Source organism: Notothenia rossii (genome assembly GCF_949606895.1).
Source record: "Notothenia rossii genome assembly, chromosome: 1".
Lineage (NCBI taxonomy): Eukaryota > Metazoa > Chordata > Actinopteri > Perciformes > Nototheniidae > Notothenia > Notothenia rossii.
The window spans coordinates 18,314,448-18,340,456 of NC_136912.1; the positions used below are offsets into that span (position 1 = coordinate 18,314,448).

A 26,009-nucleotide genomic window follows, 5' to 3' on the forward strand; every position below is an offset into this window, starting at 1 on the left:
AAATTCTGAAGAGTAATTTACCAATTTATTTCGTACGGATATGATTATTGAGGAAGAATATCATGTACTTACTTATTCAACTAAATCACATGGTACTACTCAAACATAAGGTTGAGTTTGCTTAGTTACCAAGGAACTGTAAACTATTAAACATACAATTATTTTCTCAATGTCAACCTTATTGTTGAGCTTTATAAAAGTAAATTCTTGACCTTAGGCTGCAGGTGTCAGACATGCATAAAAATCGTAACCTGGAACATGAATTGAAATTTTATGAACTAAAATATTTTGCCATTACAACCCAATCTACAACCGAAAACATGTGATAAAGGCCGTCCGGTAGCCGAGAGTAGGCTATGTCTGCTGTCACATAAGGGAATAATCATTTAGTAAAATATTTCTCTGATGTATGTGTTTTGCTATTAATTAGTCAAGAGTGATCTCTTAAATGTGATTACTAAAGCAAGCTTGTCCAATTGTGAGGTCAACTTTTGTGTTTGAATTAGGGCTATATTGTTGAAATCAGTATACTATTACATTTGTATAACGGTCATGTTTTATATGATTAAAGAGATTGGTGGAATATTGATCAGAAAACTAATCATAATAACTAATAAGCACACACTTCTATTCTCCAATGTAAGGATTTGCTGATGGAGCCATTTTATTTAGTTTTAAATCAATTACTTTTGGACCTTAGATTTTCACTAGACAAAACAAGCAATTCAAAGAGACACTAACATTGGATCTGGTTTATATGTTCTCAAGTTTTGATAAACTATGTTACATTTTTGAAGACTCTACAGTTATCATTTAATCTAACAAATTATCAAAAGATGAATTTATGGTCAAAGTTATTAAAATTACAATTTACATTTTGGAAAAAGGATGACAGGATATGCACATATTACGACTCAATACCCCTGATTCTGAATGATATTGATTTAGCAAAAAACACAAAACAATGTAGAACATCACCTCAGTTTAAAATGCTGCTGCTAAATGGATGTTTAGTTAAAAACTACTGATACGGCTATGTTTTAGTTTTTTCTCTTCTGTTTTACTTGCCTCTCAAGTGTCCTTAGATACTGTACACTAAAAACAACACAGACAGATTATTCACTCCAACCTTTCTTTATAAAATAAGTCATCTCATACTCTCACATGGTTTTTGTTTTGACACAACACAAGATAAGTAAAATCCACACATCATACATACAGCTTCACAACAAACCTTGCCTCTACTCAGAAATCTTTATACCACTGGCTCATATTTTCAAGATATATCATTGTGTTTTAAATGATATTGTTTCTTTAGAAATGTTTTGCCAAGATACCTTGTTCACTGGGATGTGATGTGGCCGACAATATTTATTTTTGATTGCGTCATCACCACCCAGATTTTCCAGATATTAACCAAGATATCCATTGGTTTTATCTGAAACAAAGATAACTTCATCTGCAATAACCACCACGGGTAGCTTTTAAATGTATTGTTGGAATCAGTTCTCCAAAACAGACACTAAAACAAATGCTAGAGCCAGAGTTTGTCGAGTTTAAAGTCACATATAAATGTCTTGAGGGGAAATTACTTACTTCATGTACACAAAACTCTGGTAGCATGTAGATAACTGGAGCAATGCGTCTTAAACTCAGATGAACAAACACAATAATGTTACTTGTGCATCAAGTTTTAGTGTTCAGTTTTTTTTTGTAATAAAAAAAAAGGCGAAATACAGTGACCTGTTTGCTACATAGCATTTAATGCTGATGGTTGCGATATGATATACAATTTCCAATTAAAAATGTGGTTGGTACTGAATAATGGATGAGGAGTCAACGGTCATAAAATGTGATTACTTAAAAATTGCAATTGTAACATTTGTGACATTCATTAAAATCCAAGCAGCACAATTTTTAAAAGTGGTTGGTAGAATTCCAAGGAATTAAGAAGTGATTCTTTACCCTGTAGTTATATTTCATAGTTCGCCCAGCATTGGTCAGTATGACTGAGGGTCATCATCACACCACTGCTGGGGAAGCTTCAAATACGAATTCCTTCTGAACGAGACGTCACAATTCCCACTCTCACAAGCAGGTCCTCTCGGTTTCTCACTCTTCTTCCTGCTGCTGTATACAACGGGCCACAAAATAAAAACATGATGCTTTTCTGTGGATCAAATACAAATGTAAGGCATTGGTATGAGAGACCATTAAAAAGTCAGCAGCTCCTCCTCACAGCTGCACGGGTGAATACAGCGACACATAAGAGGATGGGAGGAGGTAATTTAAAAGGCTAATGTTTGTAAAGATACACAAGTCACTGGTGTGATGTACGAGGATTGGGGCCTTCGTTTGTACAACCCAGCCAGCTGTCCGTCCTGGCTTTTATTTTCTCAGCTTTCTATCTTTTTAACTTGTAGACACACAAAACACAGACCGACTGGCTCTGGTCTCTCCGCATTCATTCACAGTGTAATTAACGGCAGACAAACAGTCAGCGGACAGTCAGTTGGGACAGGTGGTCCGCTCAGATAAAACCGTTGTGAGGCCTTTAAAGTCAAACATTCCTCTTCTTCTTCAAGGCCCACTAGCAGAGGTCGGAGACATAGTCAAAGTCCCGGAAGCTCTCCTGGTCTTTACGGGAGAGCACACGAGGTTCGCGTGGTGGCGTGAGTGCCGGAGGTTCGGTGGTGAACTCCTCGTCGAAGTTGCTGACGTCTTCCTTCCCGACAATGGAGGGGACGAAGGGGGGCGGAGCCTTCCTCTGCAGCAACATCTCCCAGTCCACATTCTGGAGGCAGACAGAGAGAAAAAAACCCCACAATAAATAATTAGAAAAGGTGAATATAAAAAAAGAAATAAGAAAGAAAATATTAAATAGAAAATGCGCACTTACTCTGAAGAATGGCTGCTTCTTAATTTCCTCTGCATCCTTTTCACCAGAGCCCAGTCTTCTCTCCGGGTTCCTCCTCAACAGCTGATCACAAAAACACATACAAGAATCACAAATGGCTCATGACAAGAAAGAGTACCTTTCAGTATTTATGTGCGTGTGTTTGTGTGTATTCTTACCCTTCTCATAATGCCGATAGCCTCGGTGGACAGAAAGCGTGGATAGCGGACTTCGTCATTCACTATGCTGTCAAACACCTCCTCTTCATCATCCCCTGGGAATGGAGACTATAGAAACACACACAGATGACAATAGGTAAATAAAATCCATTCTACAGATTTCACAAATCAAGCGCCGCCGCTGAATGTATGTGCGCCGCTGCTAGGGGGCGCCAGCCAGGTACCAAAAAATAATATTATTAAATAATTGTAATACATTAAATTAATAATCCGTGGCCACAGCCTCTGTGAGCGAGCGAGACAGAGAGAGCGAGAGAGAGCACACCTTTAACTATTTAATATAATTGAAAAAAATAAAAAATAAATCATTCCAATGTGTACTAAAGGACAGTAAAAAAAAAAACAGTTTAAAAGGGGAGTGATTAGTAAAATATGCATAAAGAAAAATAAAGAATACTAACTAGGTAACATAAGATAAACTAGTTTAAATGATTTGTTATTGGTTGTGATCATATTCTAAAGATGTTTGGATTATTGAAAAGTATACAGCTCTCTTTCATCTGAGTGTTGAGAGCTGTATCCATAAATTCACTTTGTGCTCAAAGTGCACCAGATTGATGCATTTAACTTCAACATTTATATATAAAAAAAAAAAAAAAAAAAAAAAAAATCCTCCCGGTGGTGCATGCCCCCGGACCCCCCTAGAGGATGTGAGGTCCACCCCCAAATAAAGTAGTTTAAAATAATTAAATTGCATACATTTTATTTTGATTGTTTGTTATGTGGATGTGTAGTATTTGTGTTACCGTATGTTCAATAAAGGTGATTTAGCAAAATACACCTGTAGAGCCTCAGAAGCAATATAAATAGCACATCTAAGACTGAAGTTATTGAGCGCACTTGTAATATGATTACCGGTAGTTATTTTTAATTAAAGATTTTAGGGACACCTTTTTATATACATTTATCAATATGAAATCTATATACTCTTGGCTATGATATTGGATGGATAGTAAACTAACAAATATGTAATGCGTGTTCACGTAAAGCTTATTTCAGCTATCCTCCCATACACCGTGTAAAGCAGGGGTGGGGAACCTTTTTCCTCTCAAGGGCCATTTCAATTTTCCAACATCCTCCGAGGGCCGTACAAATTATTGACCTCTGCTTAAAAATACTAAAATCACAGCCCATTCATTTTGCCTTTCTTTCATGCTGTGCAAAGAAACAGCAACCTCTTAATCCAGATATCATACCATGACTCGCGCATGCATGCACGTGCACGGTTGTGGCATGAACACCAAAACAGAAAGATATGGACACAAGATGTGTGCAAATGTATTTAGTTTCCTATCCATGTGGACATGATTTAAGTGTGTGTGGGGGGGGGACCCTAACCTCCTCTAGGGGGGTCCGGGGGCATGCTTCCCCGGGAAGATTTTTTTTTTAAATGTTGAAGTTAAAGCATCAATCTGGTGCACTTAGAGAGAAAAATTAGGAGCTCTATGGATACATCTCTCAACACCCATATGAAACAGAACTGTAAGCAGATCTCTTTTTCTTTATGGATATTTTAAAAATCACTCCCCTTTCAAACTGTATTCTTCTTTATTAATAACAACTTGTTTTTAATGTCATATAGTATTTTATACCTGTTTACTTTATTCTCTTATTTTTTTATAACTATAATGATCATATACAGATGTGCCTTTACCTCACTGGTTGTAGAAAAAGCTTCTTATATTCGTTAGCATAGCTAGCTAACCAGATGCTAATAACAACAAAGTTATTGACTGTATGATCAGTATGACAGATGAACAGATCGCCACTGGGCTTACAACTAAAGACACAGCCACGCAAAAACTGCGGCATGTGTACGGCTCCTTATGGATACTGCAATTTTGGGAAGTGCCGAGTCAGAACTACACCCCTGTCAGACGAGACATATACCACCTGATGACACTTTAGGCTCGTGTTGTGTTCAAGGACCCTGACCCTGGTCAGGAAAAACAGGCACTCGCTTGTTTAATGTTTTTGCGGTCTAGATTTCTTAAATTTTTTTCTTTTTTGCGTGTGTTTAGAAATTACCTCGAGGGCCGTACCAAATTGTCTCGCGGGCCGCAGGTTCCCCACCCCAGGTGTAAAGGCTCTAGTCTGTATATATGTTTAGTTCTCACCTCTCCAACCAACATTTCATAGATGAGGACCCCCAGTCCCCACCAGTCTACCGCCCTGGTGTAGGATGTATCCGTCAGGACCTCGGGGGCTAAAAACTCTGGAGTCCCACAGAACGTGCTGGTCCGGTCCCCGAAGCCCATTCCTACAGACAGAGACAGATTTTTAGAGGAATTTTGCAGATGGCTAAAAATAAACGCCCATCTGTCAGCAACATCAATATCCACCTTCTTTACACAGCCCAAAGTCAGCGATCTTCACATAACCATCTGTGTCGAGTAGCAGGTTGTCGAGCTTGAGGTCTCTGGAAGAGGGAAGATAGAAACGTGTAGCTGAGAATCTGTACACAATTTTAACGAGTACAGCTGAGAGGACACAAGGAGTTTAAAAGAGATACAACCGAGACAAAACATTTACAGTTGTGCTAATTTATCTGTGAGACTTTGCTGAGGCCCGGCTGATATCCAGCAATGTTTACATTAAGAGCTTCTCCAGTTGACTTAACAAATATGAGAAGTCACATATTTGTTAAGTCAACATTGTCCCAGAAATAATTTATACAAATGTTACTATTGCTATTTTAAGACCATATAATATAACTGTTATAATGATAGTCTATTAGTATAATAATGCAAGTTACAGTCATTGGAATTCAAATTGGAAGATTTAATTGTACTCAATAAATACAAATAAAACCATTCCCAAAAACCGTAAAGAAAAATGTTATATAAAATGCTCAATGTCTGCATAATGCCCAAGGTTATCCTGCTGTTATTTCTGGTATTATGTTTTCTAGAATGTTGGTGACATTTGAATGTAAATAAATACAAATTTTAACACAAAGGGAAATATCAAAGTAAGCAAAAAATGATCAAGATTGTGCCGATTACGTAACTACTATAACATGCCCGGTCTGTTGCTTATAAAGTAGACATCCCTTTGTTTACATCCCCACTGTCATGTGAGGACACAGGTTTGTGTGGGTTCCTCTTACCTGTACACAATCTTATGGTCGTGGAGGAACTGAAGTCCAAGAACTACGCAGGCTGAATAAAACCTAAAGACAAACCAAATAAATGTTATTGCTAACCTGAAATAAAAGGGAGTAAAATGCAAATCTAATTTTTATACCAAAAATGGACACACTTTGACTTCTAGTACTAATAAGACGACGGTGAATGCATGTGTTTAATGGCAAAGTTGTAGGCTTTCGGTTTTGGTCATGTCCAGTGCAAAAGACAATGAATTAAGTGATCATTTGCCGGATGTACCAGATGCCAAAGAAGTTTGATTCCAAAACTGGTTTGAAAAAACATTTTCCACTACAAACTTTTTTTAAAGTCTGTCTTATATCAACCCTGACATTCCCATATAAACACTGAATAAGGTCCCATCTATACAGGCCACAAATACATTGCTTCCAAATGTGTTTCTACAATAAGAGATGTGGGACAAAATGTATTGTTGTCATGTTCTTAATTCAGCTGAAGCTATTATCAGTCTTCAGAAGTCGGAGACAAATTAAGTGTATATTTGTCAAATTGTTTCAGTGTCAAATGTAGTCTTTCCTTATCAAATTGCATTGGATGAACTAAACAAAAACCATCGTTACATACACGGCTCGGGGCTCTGTGAAGACGTCAGTGTGGATGTGCATCATCAGGTCGCCTCCTGCTGTGTACTCCATGACAAAACACACATGCTCCGGAGTCTGGAAGCACGCAAACAGGTTGACGAGGAAGGGGTGGTGCGACAGGTTCACCACCTCAAAGATGCGCTTCTCGCACATTAGACTGACGAGGGAGGGAGAGAAAAGGTGGAGAGGAAGAGGAAGCAGAGATACAAAAAATGAAGGATTATTGGGAGGAAAGGAAAAAGATTAGAGAATAATTAAACATTTTGACACTTAATTAGACAGTGTTTATTTTGGTCAAAATGATTTAAGGCACAGCTGCATAGATTAAACACAGTGAAATGTGTTATCTATAAAAACAGCCCGTAGATCCAGTCTAAAGAAGAACAACAACCCAAGGTAATGGACATATCAACACGCACCTTTCCACTTCATCCCGAGCTACGATATCTCCCTTCTTCAGGGCTTTGATGGCGTACATTGTGCCTGTCTTCTTGTATTCTGACAACAACACCTGAAGACAAACACATGCAGAACACAGCTTTGATTTACTCTTTGTTTTTACTAACAATTCACAAACCCTTTCAAGTGTGAACTGAAGGCTGTTGTTCATTCTTTTATGAGGAAGACCACATAGAAACAGTTTAATGGGATATTTAATTAAGATCTGAATTGCTGTGCTTTTATTCACTTTTCCTGTTCACATTACTGCTATTTCAAACTTTCAGCTTATTTTGAATGAAAATGATTAATAAGTATGAAACGAGGGTTTAATTTAAGTTTCTTAAACGTACTGCAGCCATGCCACTTCCCATGTGACATAACATTGTTGACAAAGTAAAGTTCCATTGAAAGCAAATAAGAACATATTCTCAAAACATACAAAGAAGGCCTTTCACATATTCTCTTAAATGTATGGATTCTTGGAAATATTTAAGCGTAAACCTCTTGATACTTCCTGACGAACACACTGCAATCCATATGAGACGCAATTCAAACCCTTTTTAAGTTTTGTAGCCATAATGTGTCTACATTTGTACACATATTGTGCTCATAAAATCAAGAACTGCCTTCTATTGTTCTTTGTGTTATAATGGAGACCTTTTCCGCTGGTACTTTTGTGTATTCCAAGTTAAAAGTAACCAACAAAAGTGTACCTTTCCAAAGTGTCCCCTTCCCAACACAGCGATCAGCCTGAAGTCCTGCAGAGACAGAGGGCCCTTCCTCTGCTTACTGAGGAGACAGTAGGAGACAGTCAAGGGTAGAACCAAATACAGTAGACATCAGATTGGCGTTCATATACACTGCCTAGAATACAGACAGCGATGGAGAGACTTACTTACATCAAAATAATTAAAGAGAAACATGTTGCTTGTTTATGAAGCCTCAATATGCGGTTTTAGGAAACTCATATCATTGTAAAAAAACCTTAAACCAAAAACGATGTTGTTTATACAAGAATATAAACTCATACAAATATGAGAGTAAAAGTACAGTTTCACAGAAAATATCGAAAACAAATCCAACGTGGATGGGGCACAAGGATGGAGTGTTTATGCGTGTGTACCTGCCAACAGATGGGGTTCGGACAGGGCACTCGGGGGTGAGGTCTGGGGGAGAGAAGGGCTCGATGACGGGCAGTCGGTCCTGATGGGGGACATGCGAGGAAAGAGGCACAGAGGAGAAGACACAGAGAGAGGGACATGCAGAGACAGAGACATAATGGAAGTCAAGAGACGCATGATTACATGATGGAGGTGACGTACAAACAGCAGGATACATTTTTTGTCCCTGCTCTGTTGCCTTAGTTGGAGGCACTGTAATCAAGCGCCCCCTGCAAGAGAACCCACATGGCTATTTTTTGTATCATTTAAGCTGAAATCGGCATTTCAAAGAACAAAAAGTTGCCATTCATGGGATTATTTTAACCTACAATGGCCCTAAAACGCCATTGTCTGCACTAAGTTAGGTACCTGATGCTATTTTGTATTTGATATCTTTATTTTGTGATCATATTAATTATATTTAGTGTTACGTATAATGATTAGGGCCCTATTTTGAGTAAGAGCTTTCTGGATTCACTAGTGATTTCCCAATTGCATTTTAACCTCAAAATGAAACACTGTCTTCTGTGGTTTGTTTAACTTCAAATAAAGTCAGCATTTGAACCAAATTGTATCTTTTATGGCCTTAATTTTGTGCAATTACATTCTGATCAATTGTATATGCGATTATTTATCCCATCTGTTAGGGTTTATTCTTTACTTGTGGATCAGAGCTTTGGGCATTATTTCTAGGAAAGTGAAACTTCCCTCACCCAACAGTAACTACAAAGACCTTACTACAGTAGGCCCAACCAACCATACACACACCTCCCCCATCTCCAGGGCTTCATCTCTCTCTGTCTCCCTCACCGGGGTTTGTCCGTCCGCGTCTCTCTTGTAATCCATTCTTATCGGAGAGTCGCTGTCCAGACTCAACTTCTCCACTGAGACCTCCCTGAAATTCACGCAGACACAAACAAACAAACCGACACGGCGATGCAGACAGACAAACACAAGAGGGTGGTTAGACGTGGGGCAGAGAAAGCATCCAGGGCTTTACACTTTGCCAGGAGACACAAGGAGAAAGGTTTGAGGTCTGATGGCTATGAAACATCACAGAACAATGAAGTGGAATGTGTGCATCTGTGTGGCTTCTGGGTTGTTGTGTGTGTGTGTGTGTGTGTGTGTGTGTGTGTGTGTGTGTGTGTGTGTGTGTGTGTGTGTGTGTGTGTGTGTGTGTGTCTTACCCAGAGTTGAGTGTGAGGCTGTGTGCGTTGGGACTGTAGGTTCCTGAGTTGTTGACAGTGGGGATGGCGTTTCGAAGCAGCCTCACCCACGTCCCGATATCAACGTTCATCTGACGGGCCCGCAGGAATGCTTTGCCTGAAAACAGAAACACAACCAGAGTCAGGTATGTTATGTCCTCAGACCCGATCATCACACTGTCAAGGAAAAGGTCTTCTTTTGTTATCAGCTCGGATTCTTAACGTAAATCCTCCACAACTTTTGGACTATTATTTCTGTATATTGCAGAATTTCTCGATACAAATATTTTCAGCTTTATTTTGGGCTCAATTTGAATATCCCCAGTTTACATCCTGTTTAAGTGTAGTGCTTCCTATCTTTGTTCCGGCAAGTGCTGCGTAAATAAAGTTGTCATCATGATGAGGAAACAAGATGATTTATTCACCACTAGATGGCGCTGTGGTCTGAATGAATTGAGTGTTTTGTGTAACCATCACTGTTCCTGCCTTCTGGTTAGGATTATTTTCTCATAAAGTAAAAAAAACAACAACTGCTGTTTGTTAATTTCAAAAGGTAATCTTAGCAAACTGTATTACATTTGCAGAGAAGAAACACTATAGTTATTTCCAAGATCAGTCTATTTTCCTGTGTTTCCACTCTCCGCTCACCTTGCTGCTTAGAAAAGACCTTCTTCTGCCTCCGAAGGCGAGGAGCTCTCTCAATGACCGGGTTGAAGAAGGTCACCTGCCAAACACACACACATGAAACATAGAAACTAAAGATCAACATTTTAGTTTCCCGACATAAAACAGGCGATTCCAGTATGATATATCAAAGGGTTTTTCAGCACAGGTGCATGTGACAGCTTGTGTGTGTGTGGGAAGGGCACATTTGAATATCTTTGTGTGTATTTATAGCACATGAATAGACAGGTGTCATGTATGCAAGGACATCTATGTTCATATTTATGTGTTGCTGTCCCTTTTCCAATGTTTTGTTGCCGTGTGTGTGTGTGTGTGTGTGTGTGTGTGTGTGTGTGTGTGTGTGTGTGTGTGTGTGTGTGTACCTCTGCCAGCAGCAGGCCCTGAGGCTCCAGCTCCAGCTGAACTCTGTGTTTCTGGTTGTCCAGGAACTCCTCCAGCTTCAGGTACTTCAGGGCAGCCAGCGAGCGGTAGTCCTTCCAATACACTGCAATCTCCATCTCCCTCGACTGAAACACACACAGATACCAGCTCTCAATAGTGGTAGCTGCAGATTTCCTAATAGGATAATTAACGAGGCAATAGACACAACGTTCGCTTTAACTTATCATGAAGTATATAAGGCTACACAATGTGATGGCTGAACACAGCATGGGCTTACAAAATGCAATTCTCTCTGCCTCTGGGTCACAACTCCCTTAAGCAATAAACATATACAGTACATAGGCATCAGTGCAAACAACCGGAGTCATGTCTCCGTTAAAAGAGGAGGCAAAGAAGGCAAAGAGACATTTATAGATATCTTTCTTTCGTTTCAGTTTTTTTTTTCAGGTGATCTTTGCTTTTGACAGTAATTTAAACCAAGATGTTAGCGCTAGCTATAATGTTAACAATATTTGAACATGTAGATCCTTCTCATTATGTTTAAACTTTGAAATCCACTTGATGTGTGTGTGCTGACCCTTTCCAGCTCCACAGTGAAGGTCTGGTCCCAGGCCTGTTCTCCCACAGTCTTCCAGGGTGTCTGGCCCACCACGTTGTTCTCCAGCTTCAGCACAGCACTCACCTCGGCTATACACACACACACACACACACACACACACACACACACACACACACACACACACACACACACACACACACACACACACACACACACACACACACACACACACACACACACACACACACACACACACACACACACACACACACACACACACACACACACACACACACACACACACACACACACACACACACACACACACACACACACACACACACACACACACACACACACACACACACACAACATTACTCTACAGAACCTGCCACCTTAGTGCTGAACACTATAACAAAGAAAGCTAGTGTAATACCGTATGGGTATTGATTAATGATCGTCATTTATTTACTTGAAGACATAAAGTGCAAGACCTTAAGAAATAAGCTGGCTGTGAATTGTCTGCTCAGGGTGTTGCAGCAATCTCACTAAATGTGCTGATGTTGCAATTATGTGTGAGCACTCACAATCCCTGCCCGTACCAACATACAGTGACAGTAATTGAATTTACTTAATATGGATCTGCTATAGCTTCTTTTCTATTTTGTGCTGAGAGCGACAGTATGTGTTGCACTGTTTGTGATGAAAAATGTCCAAGGGCAAAAAAAGGACGTTCTTTTTTTAAACCTTTGGAACTACATTTAATATTTAAGAATTGAATGACCGTAAAAAATAAACGTTTATTCTTATTTTTCTCTTTTTCTTACATACGTTATAGGGAAAGATAATAATATAAAAGTAGAGAAAAATAAGATTTTTTTTTTAAACGAACAAAATGAACAAAATGGGGACCACACTTACAGGAGAGCTCGTCTGTCTTGCTGGGTGTTTTCCCGCTCACTGAGCCGCTGCGTCCGTAGAGTCCTTTGCTTCCTCTCATGAAGGAGCGGTTGTCTCCGGGGCTGTAGCAGGGTAGCATGACTGCTGTCCCTTTGTTGCGACCTGGGACCACCTCCAGCAGCCCAACACAGCCCAGCAGCTGCACCTGTAGGGTACCTGAAGACAGTGGGGGAGAATTCAGGTACAAACCAACACCTGAAGGCCAAAAACAGCAAAGGCCACGACAGAAATAAATAAATTGTGGAATTGTTCTGTCATCCCTGACGGTCATTCTTGCTATTTCTATTGTACTGTATTTAAAACTATATCAGAGGCTACATAAGTCAATCTGCTTTTATTTAAGACAAATAATCTCTGTGAACACAGAAGAAAGATATTGCATTTTTTTATTTACAAAGATTATTTCTTCATAAATAGCCATAATTATCTGGAATCACATTTGCGTCATCGACATGAAGATCAATAAAAAGCCATTCCCCACTCATCACACAGGATCATAGAATACAAACCTTTTTTATTTTTTTGTCTTGATATGTGCCCATTTCGTAAAGCAGAAAATGCCACTGAGCACAAGCATTACAATGTAGTTTTATACATATTATAATAAGGTTGAACCTGAAACCTCATCATCCCAACCTGAATGAATAAGATGGCTAGGGGCTTCGAAATGACTTTGATTTGAATAGTCTCTGTTCTATACAGTTACGGCCCGTCCACACTACAGCTTAAATAAAAAGCTTGCCGGCGGGCGTGTCTTAAGCTCAACCAACAACCAATCACATGAATCTCCCGCCCCTGACACACAAGCAGTGATTTGATTGGCTGACGCTTCCACCGAAAGCTTCAGAAGCTTCAAAAGTTGAACATTGCTCAACTTTTGCAGCCTGAAACGCCAGGAAAGCTCCGCTCTGCTACCCACAATTCAGTTCGGCGAAAAGCGAGGCAACGTGACGTCACCCCATTCAAAGTGAATGGGCAGACGCGTTGGAAACCGTTTTTGAAGCTGTCGAAGCTGTAGTGTGGACGGGCCGTTAGTATACAGCAGGGGTCGCAATCTTTTTGATATGAAGTGCCATTTAAAAAAAAAATTGTTATCAGCGTGCCAACGATCGAGAATTATCAACGGGGGGGGGGAGCCTCGCTGCGGGGAAGCAGTGTGTGGACCTGTCAGTGCAACTTACATGATGCCGAATTTAACAAACACATTTAAATAATTGGTTTAAACGGCATAATAATAAGGACGATCGTCCGTTTTGTGATTCTCCAGAGCACACATGTTATGATATTAGGGTCATGCAGAGTGAGATGAGATCGCTGTCCCTTTAAGAGAGAGAGAGAGGGGTGTGGCTTGTGCATGTGTGTTTGTGGATGGTAGAGCGACAGTGAGACAACGTGTGTATGTTTCTGGAAGTGAAACGAGGAAGCAGAAAAACAGAGGTCTGTCTGTGATGTGTTTTGTGAAACAGAAGAACAGCTAAATAAATGCAACGTCCTCCCAAGAGGAGCTCACCTCTCTCCAGTCATTTAAGCTAAAGTGGGTTATTGAACCTGAAGCTTGTTGCTTCTGCCCTCCTCGACTACGGTCTGGGAGCCGACAGGAAAGTTCAACACACAGATGGCCAGTCCGCCCCTTTGTAGCATATTATTTCGATGAGAGATGAGCAGATTCAACTAAAGACACAGCCACGCAAAAACTGCGGCATTTGTAGGTACTGCAATTAGTGAAGTGCTTTCCTCCGTGGTGAAACGATCAGCACTGCATCACAGAGGAAAGCGGCAGAAAGTCACCGGGAGATAAAGAGAGCGGGGCTGCGTTGCGTGCATGGCTTCCTTCTGCAGGTAACGGGGAGACGCGCTCTGGCGGCGGTCTCGTTCAGGATCCGAAAATACAATTTAAATATTTTGCACACTTATTCCTAGTGTGCCACTGGTTACGGTGCCGCGTGCCAGGGGTTGCCGACCCCTGGTATACAGTTTTGCATGTTGTCATTGTGTATCTATGATTCTTGTTGTGTGAACATGCTTGACTGCGTCCCCTGTAGTTTTTGTATTTGTCGTACCAGTGAGAGGTGAGGGCTTGTTGAGGGTGCTGTACTGGTTGTGGAGGTAGGGGGCGCTGTGGCGGGAGCTGAAGACCGGGGAGGAGGCCAGGACCAGCTCCTCTTTGATGACGCTGGCCTTGGGATGGTCCTCCGGCAGCTCTGACAGGCAACGATCCAGAGACTGCCTCAGCAGGTCTAAGCGCAGAGACGCCTCGCTCAGACGAGACTGTGCCTACAGATCGTCAAGCAGAGCAGCTTTAAAACAGTTACATTCACTGGGCGACATTTACTTCACTTTTACATCTCACAAACCACATAAATCCATCCCTCCTGTCGTACTTAGGTCACATTTCAACAATAATCACAGGAGTATTGGTGTGAGAATACATTAGAAATGTTCAATAAAGAGGTTCTATACTAATATACCTTCCAGAAGAATACAGCATTGATATTTTCTTTATGCCATTTGTAATTGAAATATGATTTACTTTTAACACAAATTTGAATGACATAAACGATTATGTGTGTATTTTTTGTATGCAAGTGAGTAAGGGGTTTTAAAAAAACGTTCCAACGCCACATGGTTAGTGATGTAAGGTTATGCTGAGTTTTAAGGTCATATATGATTTTGTGGATGCTCTGTGATACAGTACATCAGACTGGAGAGGAAAGTGCTTTATGGTGCTACATTACTTCATATTGTCTGTTTATGTTGAACCAATCAAGAGAAAGCTTACCACATTAGGATAGCTTACAATGAAGTGGTGCTGTAAAAACGGTTAAACACAAAGGCACTGAAGTAAAGGCTGGAGAAGGGAAGATTAGAGTTTCAATGTGTTTATCTAGGAGTAGAGATGAAACATATGACTTACATGACTTATATGTCTTACAGCTGTTCACTAAGTACAACTGAGATGGAGGAAGGGTTTGCAGTTGCAGGATATATGTGTGTGTGTGTGTGTGTGTGTGTGTGTGTGTGTGTGTGTGTGTGTGTGTGTGTGTGTGTGTGTGTGTGTATTTCCAATCCTACCTCAGACAGGGCTTTCTTGTCCTGGACCTTGCTGGCCCCCAGGAGCCTGAGGACATTTTTGGCCCCCTCAGCGACGGCATGCTCCACCCTGTAGTGATGCCTCAGCTCTTCCAGACGCAGCTCCATCCCACAGAGGTCCTGGTTACCTGCATGGTGAGACAGAAACGTTACATTACTGTGCATCTGACCAGAAGAATTTTACACTTTTCAACTGAGATAGGATGCTATAAATATGAAACGTCTTTATTCCACCTGCAAACTTTATTCAGTTATATTCGGTTTAATCTTGGCAGGTGCACTTGAGGACTTGAGTCTTGTTTGGGCAGCAGTGTGTTAGAGGGAACTCCTCTGGGCACACTAAGTGAGGTTAATACCTTAATGCATGTCATGCATTACACAAGAACCTGACAAAGAAAACATTAGCAGCACCCGGAGGGAAGTGAGCAATCCGAGTTCACTCCGTAAAAAACATTAACTTCAGATCCAACCTCTGCTTCCAAATGGCTTACTCACTCCCATCTTCAAAAGCTAACTCATATCTGTCTTTCAAATGTCCTTTTTGTTAGATTTGATGTTAGGTTCAAATAAATCATCAGTTTGTCCAGACTAAAACAATTGATGATTTCCAATAATTACTTAAATGAGATGTCCAGTGTTGTTATGGTAATACCAGCTTGTTGTCCAGTATAAAATACTTTGAGTATTTCCTGTTGTATCCGCATACTACAGCTACCCCTGATTAGATAGATGATATTTAGCAATTTGCCATGCAAGAAAAAAGCCATTGGTCTAATGATGTGACATTCATCTAATCATGATGTGACATTCATCTAATCATGATGTGTTACAGTTAAATGGGAAGACATGTTTGCGATACTCTGACAAATGGTTTAATAAATCGAGACCTGCCTACACATACAATGAAGAGAGATTCATTATGGAAGGTTGGAGCAGAAATGATATGAATAAAAATGTTTAGATCACTCTCCAACGTGAGAGCCACTGGAAAACGAAACCAATGACACTGATAAAACAATAACAATTGTTTATTTCACCCCTTAAATAAAAAGGCCTGGTGACAGTAGCTTGATCCAAAACAGTGAATTGAGTGCGATGCTATCAGTCAAATGGGAAAAACATAATCGAGCTCACATGGGGTCAAAACACCCGTGAAGCACAATTACAGCTAAGTGGCTAGCTTAATGACACACAGTAGCAATCTCTAACAAAAACCTTGAAGCACACAGATAAGGGAGGAGAAGAGGAGGCATGAGATAAGGGAAAGGAGGATAGGATAAATAGAATTGATACAAAGTGCATTTGTCTTTCAAATGTCAGGCTAGTAAAGAAGATGGACAAAGGACACAGAAGAGTGCAGAAAAATGATTTTTATGGCTTTTGAGTTTTCAAAGTGCTTCATGAGAGAGGAGGGAAGGGGGGAGGTAGGGGATAGGATGGATGCGGATGCTTTTATCTCCTAATAAGGTGTTCTGCCCGGAGCCCAGACCCTGTGAGATGACCCCTCCACCGGGTGTGGTGCCTGGAGACTGTCTGTCTGTGTACACTACAACCCCTGTGAGTGTGTGTGTGTGCGGTTCAAGGAGAGACTATGTTGGACAGCAGCACAAAAGAAAATTCAAGAGTTGAATATAATAAGAGGAATATCGAGGTAACAACTAGGATAAAATACAGAGAAAGTGTATTCAGGAAATGATATGGATATGAAGAAATGCATTGTTAAATATCACAGAAACGGATATAAAAGGTGTTCGTTGTTCTGCTGCCATCAGTATGCTGCTTAAACACACCAAATTACTATTTAACAAAAAAAAAGAACACTGAACAAAATACTTAAAAGGCGCCATTAAAGATGATAAAGGACCGATAGAGTTATGAGTACAAACGTAATTAAACAAGCACTCCACAGATTTAGCATTGCACTCAGTTTTAAACAATTGATTCAGCAGATGACCCACAATGCAACTGAGCCACACACAATCCAGTAAAGGATTCAGGTGTGTTACGGTCGAGGCAGCTAATGTAGCCATTTGATAGCCGCAAGCAAGGATGGGGAGCTGGCTACAAAGATATTTTTCACATATGCATTAGTACTCTGCAAAACCTCTAAACAGGTACACTTTCAAGTGTAGAATCAATGGCTATTAATATCGATAATTCTATCTTTATCACGCAACAGTAGAGCATTGAACTTCAGAACATTAAACCCAGCAAGTTTACCACACAGAGGACACAGAGGAGGGAAGTACGGTCATTCAAAGTCTGTCCACTTTGCCATTATCCTCTTTGCCTTAAAAGCCCATTCTCTTAATAGCCATTGGCTGCCTCTGTCTGACATGAGTAAAAACAAGTATAGCCCCAAAGGAATACACCATCCTTCAAATCTTTATTCTACTTCTACTCGCTCACATTGCTCTCCCCCTGCTCCCCTGAAGCATTTTACCAAACCGTCAAGCTCTCGTGACCGCAATCAATCGGCCCGTTTTCCCAGCAAGGAGGCCATAATGGTCCACAGCACTCCCTGCCTGACAGACACTCATTCACCGGCCTCAGCCCCTTTAAATGGCAAATACGCTCAGCCACAACATTTAATGTGTGTGTGTGTGTGTGTGTAAGAAAGCAGAGAAAGGAACCAGGACATCATATTCATTGTTTAATTGTAACTTGAGGTGCATGACCACGCTTCAGAACGTTCATATGCAATCATCAGCCCAGAGTGTTTTTGCTGTGCCTCTGCACACAGTACAATACCATTGTGAGTGTGTGTGAGTGTGTGAGCGAGCGTTTGTGTGTGAAAGGGACTTTTCATCTGCCGATCCTTTTGTAGAAGGGCAGGATTTCTCTTTTGATTGCATCTGTGAGTGAATGTGATTGATTGTGATAATGCGCCAGGTGGGTTATTTCACAGGATTTGTATTACTCACTGCATGTGTTTGTCCACCCGACACACTCACTTACACTAAATTCTAACCGGCCTATTCATCTTCTTCCCCGCAAAACCAAAGTGGGGGATAAGCAAAGGGCCGACTCTTTATTGATCTGTTTTGCTGCTGTGTGTCTGCTGTCGGGAGCTGCTGCTCAGAACAGACTGTTCAACACGCAGAGAGAAAGAGCATTAAGATAGACACATGACAAGCATCCTGTCAGTGCCAGCTGATCGTTGTCATAAACCACAGAGTTATATTTTGAGAGAATAACACACAGTGAAATGAGTTCCTTTTCCTCTGATAGGTGAACTAAAATTAACAGGCTTAGAATAATTCCTAATAATATTAATTGTTGCTCAAAACGATTTTAATCAGTATTTTCTGTATCACTTTAAGTCAGCTCCATGGTTATATGTACAGTACACAGTTTAAAAAGGATTTGAAAGGGACCTTTTACTACTTTGATGATACTACTTTTTTACAGACCTACATCTAAGGGTGCGTTCACACCTGCCTTGTATAGTCCGGTTGATGCGGTTCATTTGGGTCGGTGTGAACACAGTCCGAGACCTCTTAAGTGAACTAAACAACCGGACTCTGCTCCGCTAAAATAGGTGGTCTCGGAGCGCTTGCTTGCGAACTCTGGAGCGGTTCATTGCTTGTGTGAACGCATTCTGCAAAAACATAGGAAGCGCTGTATTTACGTGTCACAAGAACGCGGATGTCTTCAAAATCTTTAGCGAAAGAGTCTTTCAAGACATCAGCGGTTGTTTAGTTAAAGAGTGAAGCAGAATTAAGCGTTGAACAATGAACAGTGTCGTGTAAAGTAAAAATGCTCCGTCAGCTACATAAAAGTAAGAACACCTGTCGTCGGTGAAAGGCCCCTCCTTACTGCAGAACGTCTCTAATTTTATGTGTTATAATGTTTTTTTCACGGACGTTGTCTGATTAAATAATCTTATGCGCGGGCCGCTAGTGTCCGTTGATATCCAGATTAACAGCAGGATGAGAATAACCTGCCGATGCTCCATGGCGGAGGCTCCGGTAGAAATTGCCGGGATTTGCGTTTTTACCCCCTTAATCTCTGACCAATGGTTGAACAGCATTTCCGTGCACATGACTTGTGTTTAAAGTTTATAGTCTGTTTGAGTTTTGCCCTGTGAACGCAAACCGAACCTTCTGAAAAATGAAACAATGTAACAAACTGTGTTCTGGTGCACCAGAAAACGGACCATTAGGTGTGAATGCCCCCTTAGAGTGCTAACCTTTTACGGTGCAGAAAAATAGACCAAACATTCTAACATTTAAAATGTTATCTTACACATTTACCAGCTAACCAAGACAGGTCACCCTTAATCATTTATAAATCTAAAACCTATTTTATTAGGCAATTAGCCAGCCAATCAAACGTACCCTGTGTGTCGTCATTGTGCTCGGTGGCCTGCTCAGCCTTGCGGATCTGCATGCGGATGATGTCAATTTTGGTCTTACTGTCCTGTAGCATCTGCTGGGCCGTCTGCAGCATCTTCTTATCCTGAGAGGAGCAGATGCAAGACAAATGGTAGATCAGATGACCGAAGCGGGAAGCTCAGTATTTAAATACAAGCTGTTTTTGTCTGTTGGTTGTTATGGGCGATATATCTGTGTGTTTTAAAGCAGTACAGGAAAGGTACGTGGAGGTATGAGGGCAAGGTCATACAGCAAGGGCGAAACAGATGCTGAATAAAAGAGGGGGAGGGATTTTTAAAGTAATCAAGAGATGAGGTATGTGCATGAGGGAAAGGGTTTTGTGTGTCACAGGTTTAACAGATTTAGGAAATCATCATCTGAGTCAGCAGTTTGCAAGGTCACACACGCTATCAGCCAGCTGGGGGAGGGTCTAATACCCTACAAATTGTTCTCTACATTGACATCCGGCGGTATAAATACAATTCTGTATCATTGTATGAAGCCAAAAGCATCTATTCTATACACTCTTATGTTCAGGTGTTTGTTTGTGTATGGATCAAGCCATCGTCCTGTACCTTGGTGGATCCATTGGCGTATATGGGGATCATGTTTTCCACTCCCTGTTTGACTTTGAGCTCGATGTTGAGCTGTCTCTTCAGAGCGGCGATGCGTTCATTGGTGGCTGACGTACGAGACTCCGCCCCGGGAGACTGAGGACACTCATCTGTGGAGGGAAGAGAAAGGTTGCAGATGGTATAAAAAGAAACAAGATGAGGGTTCACACAGAGCACTCAAAAGTGAAATACGCTCAGGGGAATTTCATGTGATGTCGTGACTTTTGGAGGATTCTTGATGCCATGATCCGACATGAATCGGATCTGGACGTTTTCTGGAAAATATTCATTATCAACTGGATTTTTGTACATAAGTGATCCCACAAAGCAGTCCTGCTCACTCATTGAAAACGTTCTTATTAATATTATAGACAAAGGGTAGATTTGACTTTTCGGATACACACCTTTGTTCTCCTCTCCTCCCTTCACCACAATGTAAGCATCAAGTTCTTGCAGCTGGTCATGCAGGTTGTCCAGCTTACGGTTAGAAGAACGAATCTGGCTGTCCACCTGCAGGCAGGAGCAAATACAGAAGAACATTATTTCAACACCAGCAACAATGTATTGAGAAGCTAGAGAGCAGATTTATTTTGGCTTTAAACCAGTATACGTTTTAACGGTTGTCTTAATTTTCTTTATACATAATGCCATAAGCAGGGAGCCTCAGTATACCTGTCCAATGAAATGTAACTAATTGAAGCCTTGTGAGTAGAGGGATAATATTTTACTACAAATGTTAACTCAATCTAATCAAATAATTGTAATTACTGGTACTGCTTGAACTGTTCTGTGGCCTACATTTAAACACCTACATTGATGGGGGGAGTGTAGGAAGCAGAGTTAATGACTTCCGTCTTCTTTATGTTTCTTTCTTTTAACTACCAAATCAATTGTCATCAAACTCAAAATAGAAATTAATCTTTTGAAATTGTGTTGGGTTTAAACAATGGGTTGAAAAATTTAACTTTTTGCTTTCGACTCATTCCTACACATTCTTGTGAGCAAAGCATTTAACTCTTTCACTGCTTGTGTATTATTTATGATATCTATATCCACACAGAGATGCTGGATCTGTATTTGGCAGCTCCAGGAAGTCAATATTACCCCTTTCACACCAAGGCTTTTCCCGTTCTAGCTCCGTGCTAGAGCTTGTCTGGTTCGGAACCGGTTCAGCTCCCGCTCTGTTCACACCGCTCAGAGCCCGACTGGTGCTGCGTCATTGCGTCATTGCGTCATTGTTTGCGTCATGACGTAACCGTGCTTCATAAAGCCAAACCGCGCGGAAACCCCTCACATCGACAACAATGGCCGATTGTATTGAAGCGCTACTCGCTACTCTGTCGAAACGAAATGGAAGAAATAGGACGACTTTACTACCAACTTTACAGTCGTTACATGCTACATTCAAAGGTTCTTACACAGTTACACAGTGGGACAAAATAAAAAAATCGGTACTAGTCGAGGGCTGGACTGGTTCAATGTTTATTGCAAAACGTATTGAAATGAACTTATTGCACATATTAAACCTGGAACTAACAAAGCTTAAATGATTGCCTATAAAAACAACATTACACAGGGTTAGGTTTTTTGTTGTTGTTAGAGGTTGATCTCGCCTCCCACGTAAGTGTGGCGTATGCGGTGTTTTGCTTTCTAGACCGACAACTTTTTGGTGCTTGAAACGAACCGGATTCCGGAGCTTAGAGGCGGCTCCGCTGCGGTGTGAACAGGAAAAACCGGTGCTTTTCAAGCTCCAGCTCCGAACCGGCCCTGGAACTGCGTTGGTGTGAAAGGGGTATGTTACCTCATTCACACCAACGCAACTCCGGTTCAAGCTCCGTGCTAGAGCTTTTTAGGTTCAGAACTGGTTCTTCGGTTTAGCTCTTTTCACACTGCCCAGAGTCCGACTGGTGCTGCGTCATTGCGTCATTGTTTGCATCATGACGTAACCGTTTGCGTGCCTGCTTCATAAAGCCAAACCGCGCGGAAACCCCTCACAGCTGACACCGACAACAACAATGGCCGATTGTGCTCCAGCTTCCTCTGTGCCTCTTCGGAAGACCAGATTCCCAGTAGGTAGCTGGTCTCTTCAGTGGACCACTGCTGCTTGTTAAGTTTCTCCATCGATGTGTACAAACTGGATAAAACGCCGGCTTTTTTGTTGTTGTTCAGGAGTTGATCCTGCCCCAGCCCCCGCCTCGACGTAAGCGTGACGTATGCGGTGATTTTGCTCTGGCCGGACAATTTTTTGGTGCTTGAAACTAACCGGATTCCGGAGCTAAGAGGCTGCTCCGCTGCGGTGTGAAGAGGAAAACCCGGTGCTTTTCAAGCTCCAGCTTCGAACCGGCCCTGAAACACCGTTGGTGTGAATGAGGTATATGTGGGCTAGTGCTGCATTCCTGCCTCTCAATATAGAAATATGAGCTCAGTGAACATACTACTGAATACAAAAATATCAAAAATATTTATCACATTAAGCGTTAGAAAAAGTGCCAGATCTTTCAGACAGGTCTTAACTGTCTCAAGCATAACAACCAAACATACCAGCAAAACTACCCAGTTCCTGTGTGACTGACTCACCAGACACTGCTCCAGTCATTGAACCGGTTTCCTGCAGTCCTACTGATGTCAAATTCCAACTTAACAAAGTTCATCCATAATCAGATTACTTATTTCTTTGTTGTTACTGACGTTGTGTCAATTATGTTTTGTCATATTAACTGTTCTTGTAAAGTTTCCTTTTGGCAAATCTTTCTATTTGCTTTGCCAATCATTCATTACCAGTCAGAAACCAGTTTTCTGAGGACGTTTGAGTGGTATGACAAGCAGAAAAAGCCGGAGACGTGTGCACTCTAACGGCCCGTCCACACTACAGCTTCAAAAAAAGCTTGCCGGCGGGCGTGTCTGAAGCTCGACCAACAACCAATCACATGAATCTTCCGCCCCTGACACACAAGCAGCGGTTTGATTGGCTAGAGCTTGTACTGGCATATGATTTGATTTGCTGACGCTTCCACCGAAAGCTTCAGAAGCTTCAAAAGTTGAACATTGCTCAACTTTTGCAGCCTGAAACGCCAGGAAAGCTCCGCTCTGCTACCCACAATTCAGTTCGGCGAAAAGCGAGGCAACGTGACGTCACCCCATTCAAAGTGAATGGGCAGACGCGTTGGAAACCGTTTTTGAAGCTGTCGAAGCATGTAGTGTGGACGGGCCGTAACATCTCCCCGGCTTCGAGAGGGTCCGACAGTAGCTGTGTCTAACCTGCTGTGCGTTCCTCTTGTCAGTCGTCGCCCTCCGTAGGTTCTCTGCTCCTTCCTTGATTTTCAGCTCTTTACGGATCTCTCTGCGGATCCTTTCGCGCTGCTCGTCCAGGAGCTGCTGCACACTGGAATCAGAGAAGTCTGAGTTCTGGTCCAGACCGAGCTGCTCCAGAACAGACAGCCCATCTGGGTCACTCTGGACAGAGAGGGGAGGAAAATGATAAAGAAGTTAGACTATGTGGTTATATGAACAAAACAATAGATTGTGGTAACATAGTCAGCCTGGTAAGAGGAGGTGTTGAGAGTCGTAGACAGAGATGGCGAGCAGGATAAGGAGTAATGGGAGGAAAGAGATAGAGAAAGCGAGATGATAGTGGTGGGGGTTGGGGGAAAAGGGCAAAGTTGCGGAAAATGAAAATGCTAGTAAAAAGGAAGCAGGAGGGGCAGTGAAGGATTTCCAAAATCCTGTTCAACCAGTGTTATAGCAATAGAAACACAAATGTCTAATGGCACACCTACTTACAAGAAGAGCTTAAGGGTAAACAACCCTATTAGAAATCCCATTTTCAAGATACTCTGCCTGAAAAAATGGGCTAAAACTCAATCAATCAAATTACAAATCTGTACAATGACCTGTGGCGTCGGTTGTCCTTTTATCCTGAACCGGTTCTACTCTAATGCGAGATCAATATCAAGAACATCTTAATCTGGAACATACTAACCTAAATTAAAAACACAATCTACCAAATATAATTGGGCTCCACTCCTACTTAAGTTTCTACTCACTTCCTGCTTCTTTTCAAAAATGACTCCTAGCAGAGCTCTGGAGACTCAAGTAGCCCGACACACTATCAGGAACTCAGCAGGAGCGACAGTGTTAATCACTAGAGATCACAGCCACTCGGGCCAATATTACAGGAACACACAAATCAAACAAACAAGCCAACAACACTTAACCTCCGAGCTGTCCTCATCCTCCTCGTCACCATGCCAACACATAGTCCACTCAGATGTTATGACCAGAAAACGTTGGTACGCTCCTGAGCTCGGACCAACAGCTAACGCCACACCGAGAGCGAATAGGAGAATAAACGATAAAAAGAGATAAAGAGAGGGAGAGTTAAGTGAGGGAGGGGGAACGCCCCCGAAAGAGGATATCCGTCCCAACACCAAGCTGCTCAGGCCTTTCCTGTTTCCTCTGCAATTTTGCTGCTGTCAGAGGAGAGTGAGAACCAGAGAAAAGGGGGACAGAAACTCTATACATCAAGGACACATCCTCCACTCCCAGAGTTTTTGGAAAGCATTCCTCGATCTGTAGCAGTAAGCTTGTACAATGTTTCTCAAATGCTTATACGTATCAATTACTCAAATCGGGCTCCAAGTGAATTTGTGACAGCTTTTTATTAATGTTGTGCTCTCATTGGGTCGTGATGTGATATGATCTTGAGGACGGAAACATGGGAAGTATGCGTTTTCTAAGTTTTGGATCAAAGCCAGAGAGTAAAGATTAGGAGGCTTTTCTTGACCTCTTGTTCCCTTAGGGCTCCACATCTACAAACCGAGAAATCCCCCTAAAGACAGCCTACAACAACATTATCCAAATCAGAAAATTAGCACAGTTTAAGACCCCTCAACGCTGAACAATACGAGTGATCTCACAGGTTGACTGCATGTCACACAGGGCCAGATGGGTGTGATTAAATATTGGTTGCAATCTGTGTTCATGTCAATAGAATGAAAGCCTGATGGTTTGTAGAGATGTGGAGTATTCGGATAAAGATGGAACATACTGTACAATTGAATAATACACTTCTGAAAATTAGCTACAGGGATGGGACTGCAGAGTTCTTTTTTAGGTTTATCCCAACAATGCTACTGAGAATCCAGCATTTGTATCCAGATGTATTTAATGTTGTATTACAATTGACCCATCTACAAACAAACCTGAACATTTTGAGAATTTGTTCCAAAAATGTAGTCAACAGTCAGACTTTTGATACAAGCAATCTGTCAGGGGACCAGCCTACCAGTGCCATCAAACACTGTTTTAAATTGAGGAGAACTAAAGTCTTACAACGTTTCTTCATACATTTGTAAATTGTCATCTTTGACAGCCCCACATCGCAGTGGGAAGAGGGCTTTACATTTCCATCTTTAACAATACTGGGAATGTTCTCCACCCTGTATATTTCAGTGCCACAAAATCAGGTTACAGAGATGAAGAAAGTGCAAGCAGGAAGAGGTTGAGAGCTAACAGCTAACACTGAGCTACAGCTACATGTGAACACAGCCATGATATGGCGTCATAGGGCAGCAACATTAGCAGTGAGCTGGCAGCTTGCCTGATAGCTGCCCAAACATGGATGTGTGGTAAGAACTACATACCGCAGTCCTTT

At 41.5% G+C, this 26,009-nt stretch overlaps 1 protein-coding gene across 3 annotated transcripts in view; it reads right to left on the bottom strand.

Moving 5' to 3' along the window:
- Positions 1-1,115: 1,115 nt before the first annotated feature.
- pkn1a (protein kinase N1a) overlaps positions 1,116-26,009 on the bottom strand; it is a 63,462-nt gene continuing 38,568 nt past the window's right edge. Inside the window, exons 1-23 of one of the 3 annotated variants that reach the window (XM_079681575.1) lie at positions 24,571-24,674; positions 23,615-23,809; positions 20,761-20,866; positions 20,318-20,466; positions 19,707-19,827; positions 15,349-15,494; positions 14,337-14,550; positions 12,238-12,432; positions 11,335-11,444; positions 10,739-10,882; positions 10,341-10,416; positions 9,675-9,810; positions 9,298-9,382; positions 8,451-8,530; positions 8,041-8,116; positions 7,306-7,397; positions 6,867-7,043; positions 6,245-6,307; positions 5,478-5,554; positions 5,253-5,395; positions 3,076-3,183; positions 2,900-2,980; positions 1,116-2,794 (exon numbers count right to left, since the gene is read on the bottom strand). In XM_079681575.1, the coding sequence (XP_079537701.1) occupies positions 2,591-2,794; positions 2,900-2,980; positions 3,076-3,183; positions 5,253-5,395; positions 5,478-5,554; positions 6,245-6,307; positions 6,867-7,043; positions 7,306-7,397; positions 8,041-8,116; positions 8,451-8,530; positions 9,298-9,382; positions 9,675-9,810; positions 10,341-10,416; positions 10,739-10,882; positions 11,335-11,444; positions 12,238-12,432; positions 14,337-14,550; positions 15,349-15,494; positions 19,707-19,827; positions 20,318-20,466; positions 20,761-20,866; positions 23,615-23,809; positions 24,571-24,612 (2,820 nt within the window). In that variant the 5' untranslated portion in view covers positions 24,613-24,674 and the 3' untranslated portion in view covers positions 1,116-2,590. Of the gene's footprint in view, positions 2,795-2,899; positions 2,981-3,075; positions 3,184-5,252; positions 5,396-5,477; positions 5,555-6,244; positions 6,308-6,866; positions 7,044-7,305; positions 7,398-8,040; positions 8,117-8,450; positions 8,531-9,255; positions 9,383-9,674; positions 9,811-10,340; positions 10,417-10,738; positions 10,883-11,334; positions 11,445-12,237; positions 12,433-14,336; positions 14,551-15,348; positions 15,495-19,706; positions 19,828-20,317; positions 20,467-20,760; positions 20,867-23,614; positions 23,810-24,570; positions 24,675-26,009 lie in introns of those variants that run through there. The other 2 variants (XM_079681573.1, XM_079681574.1) reach the window with 2 other exon arrangements.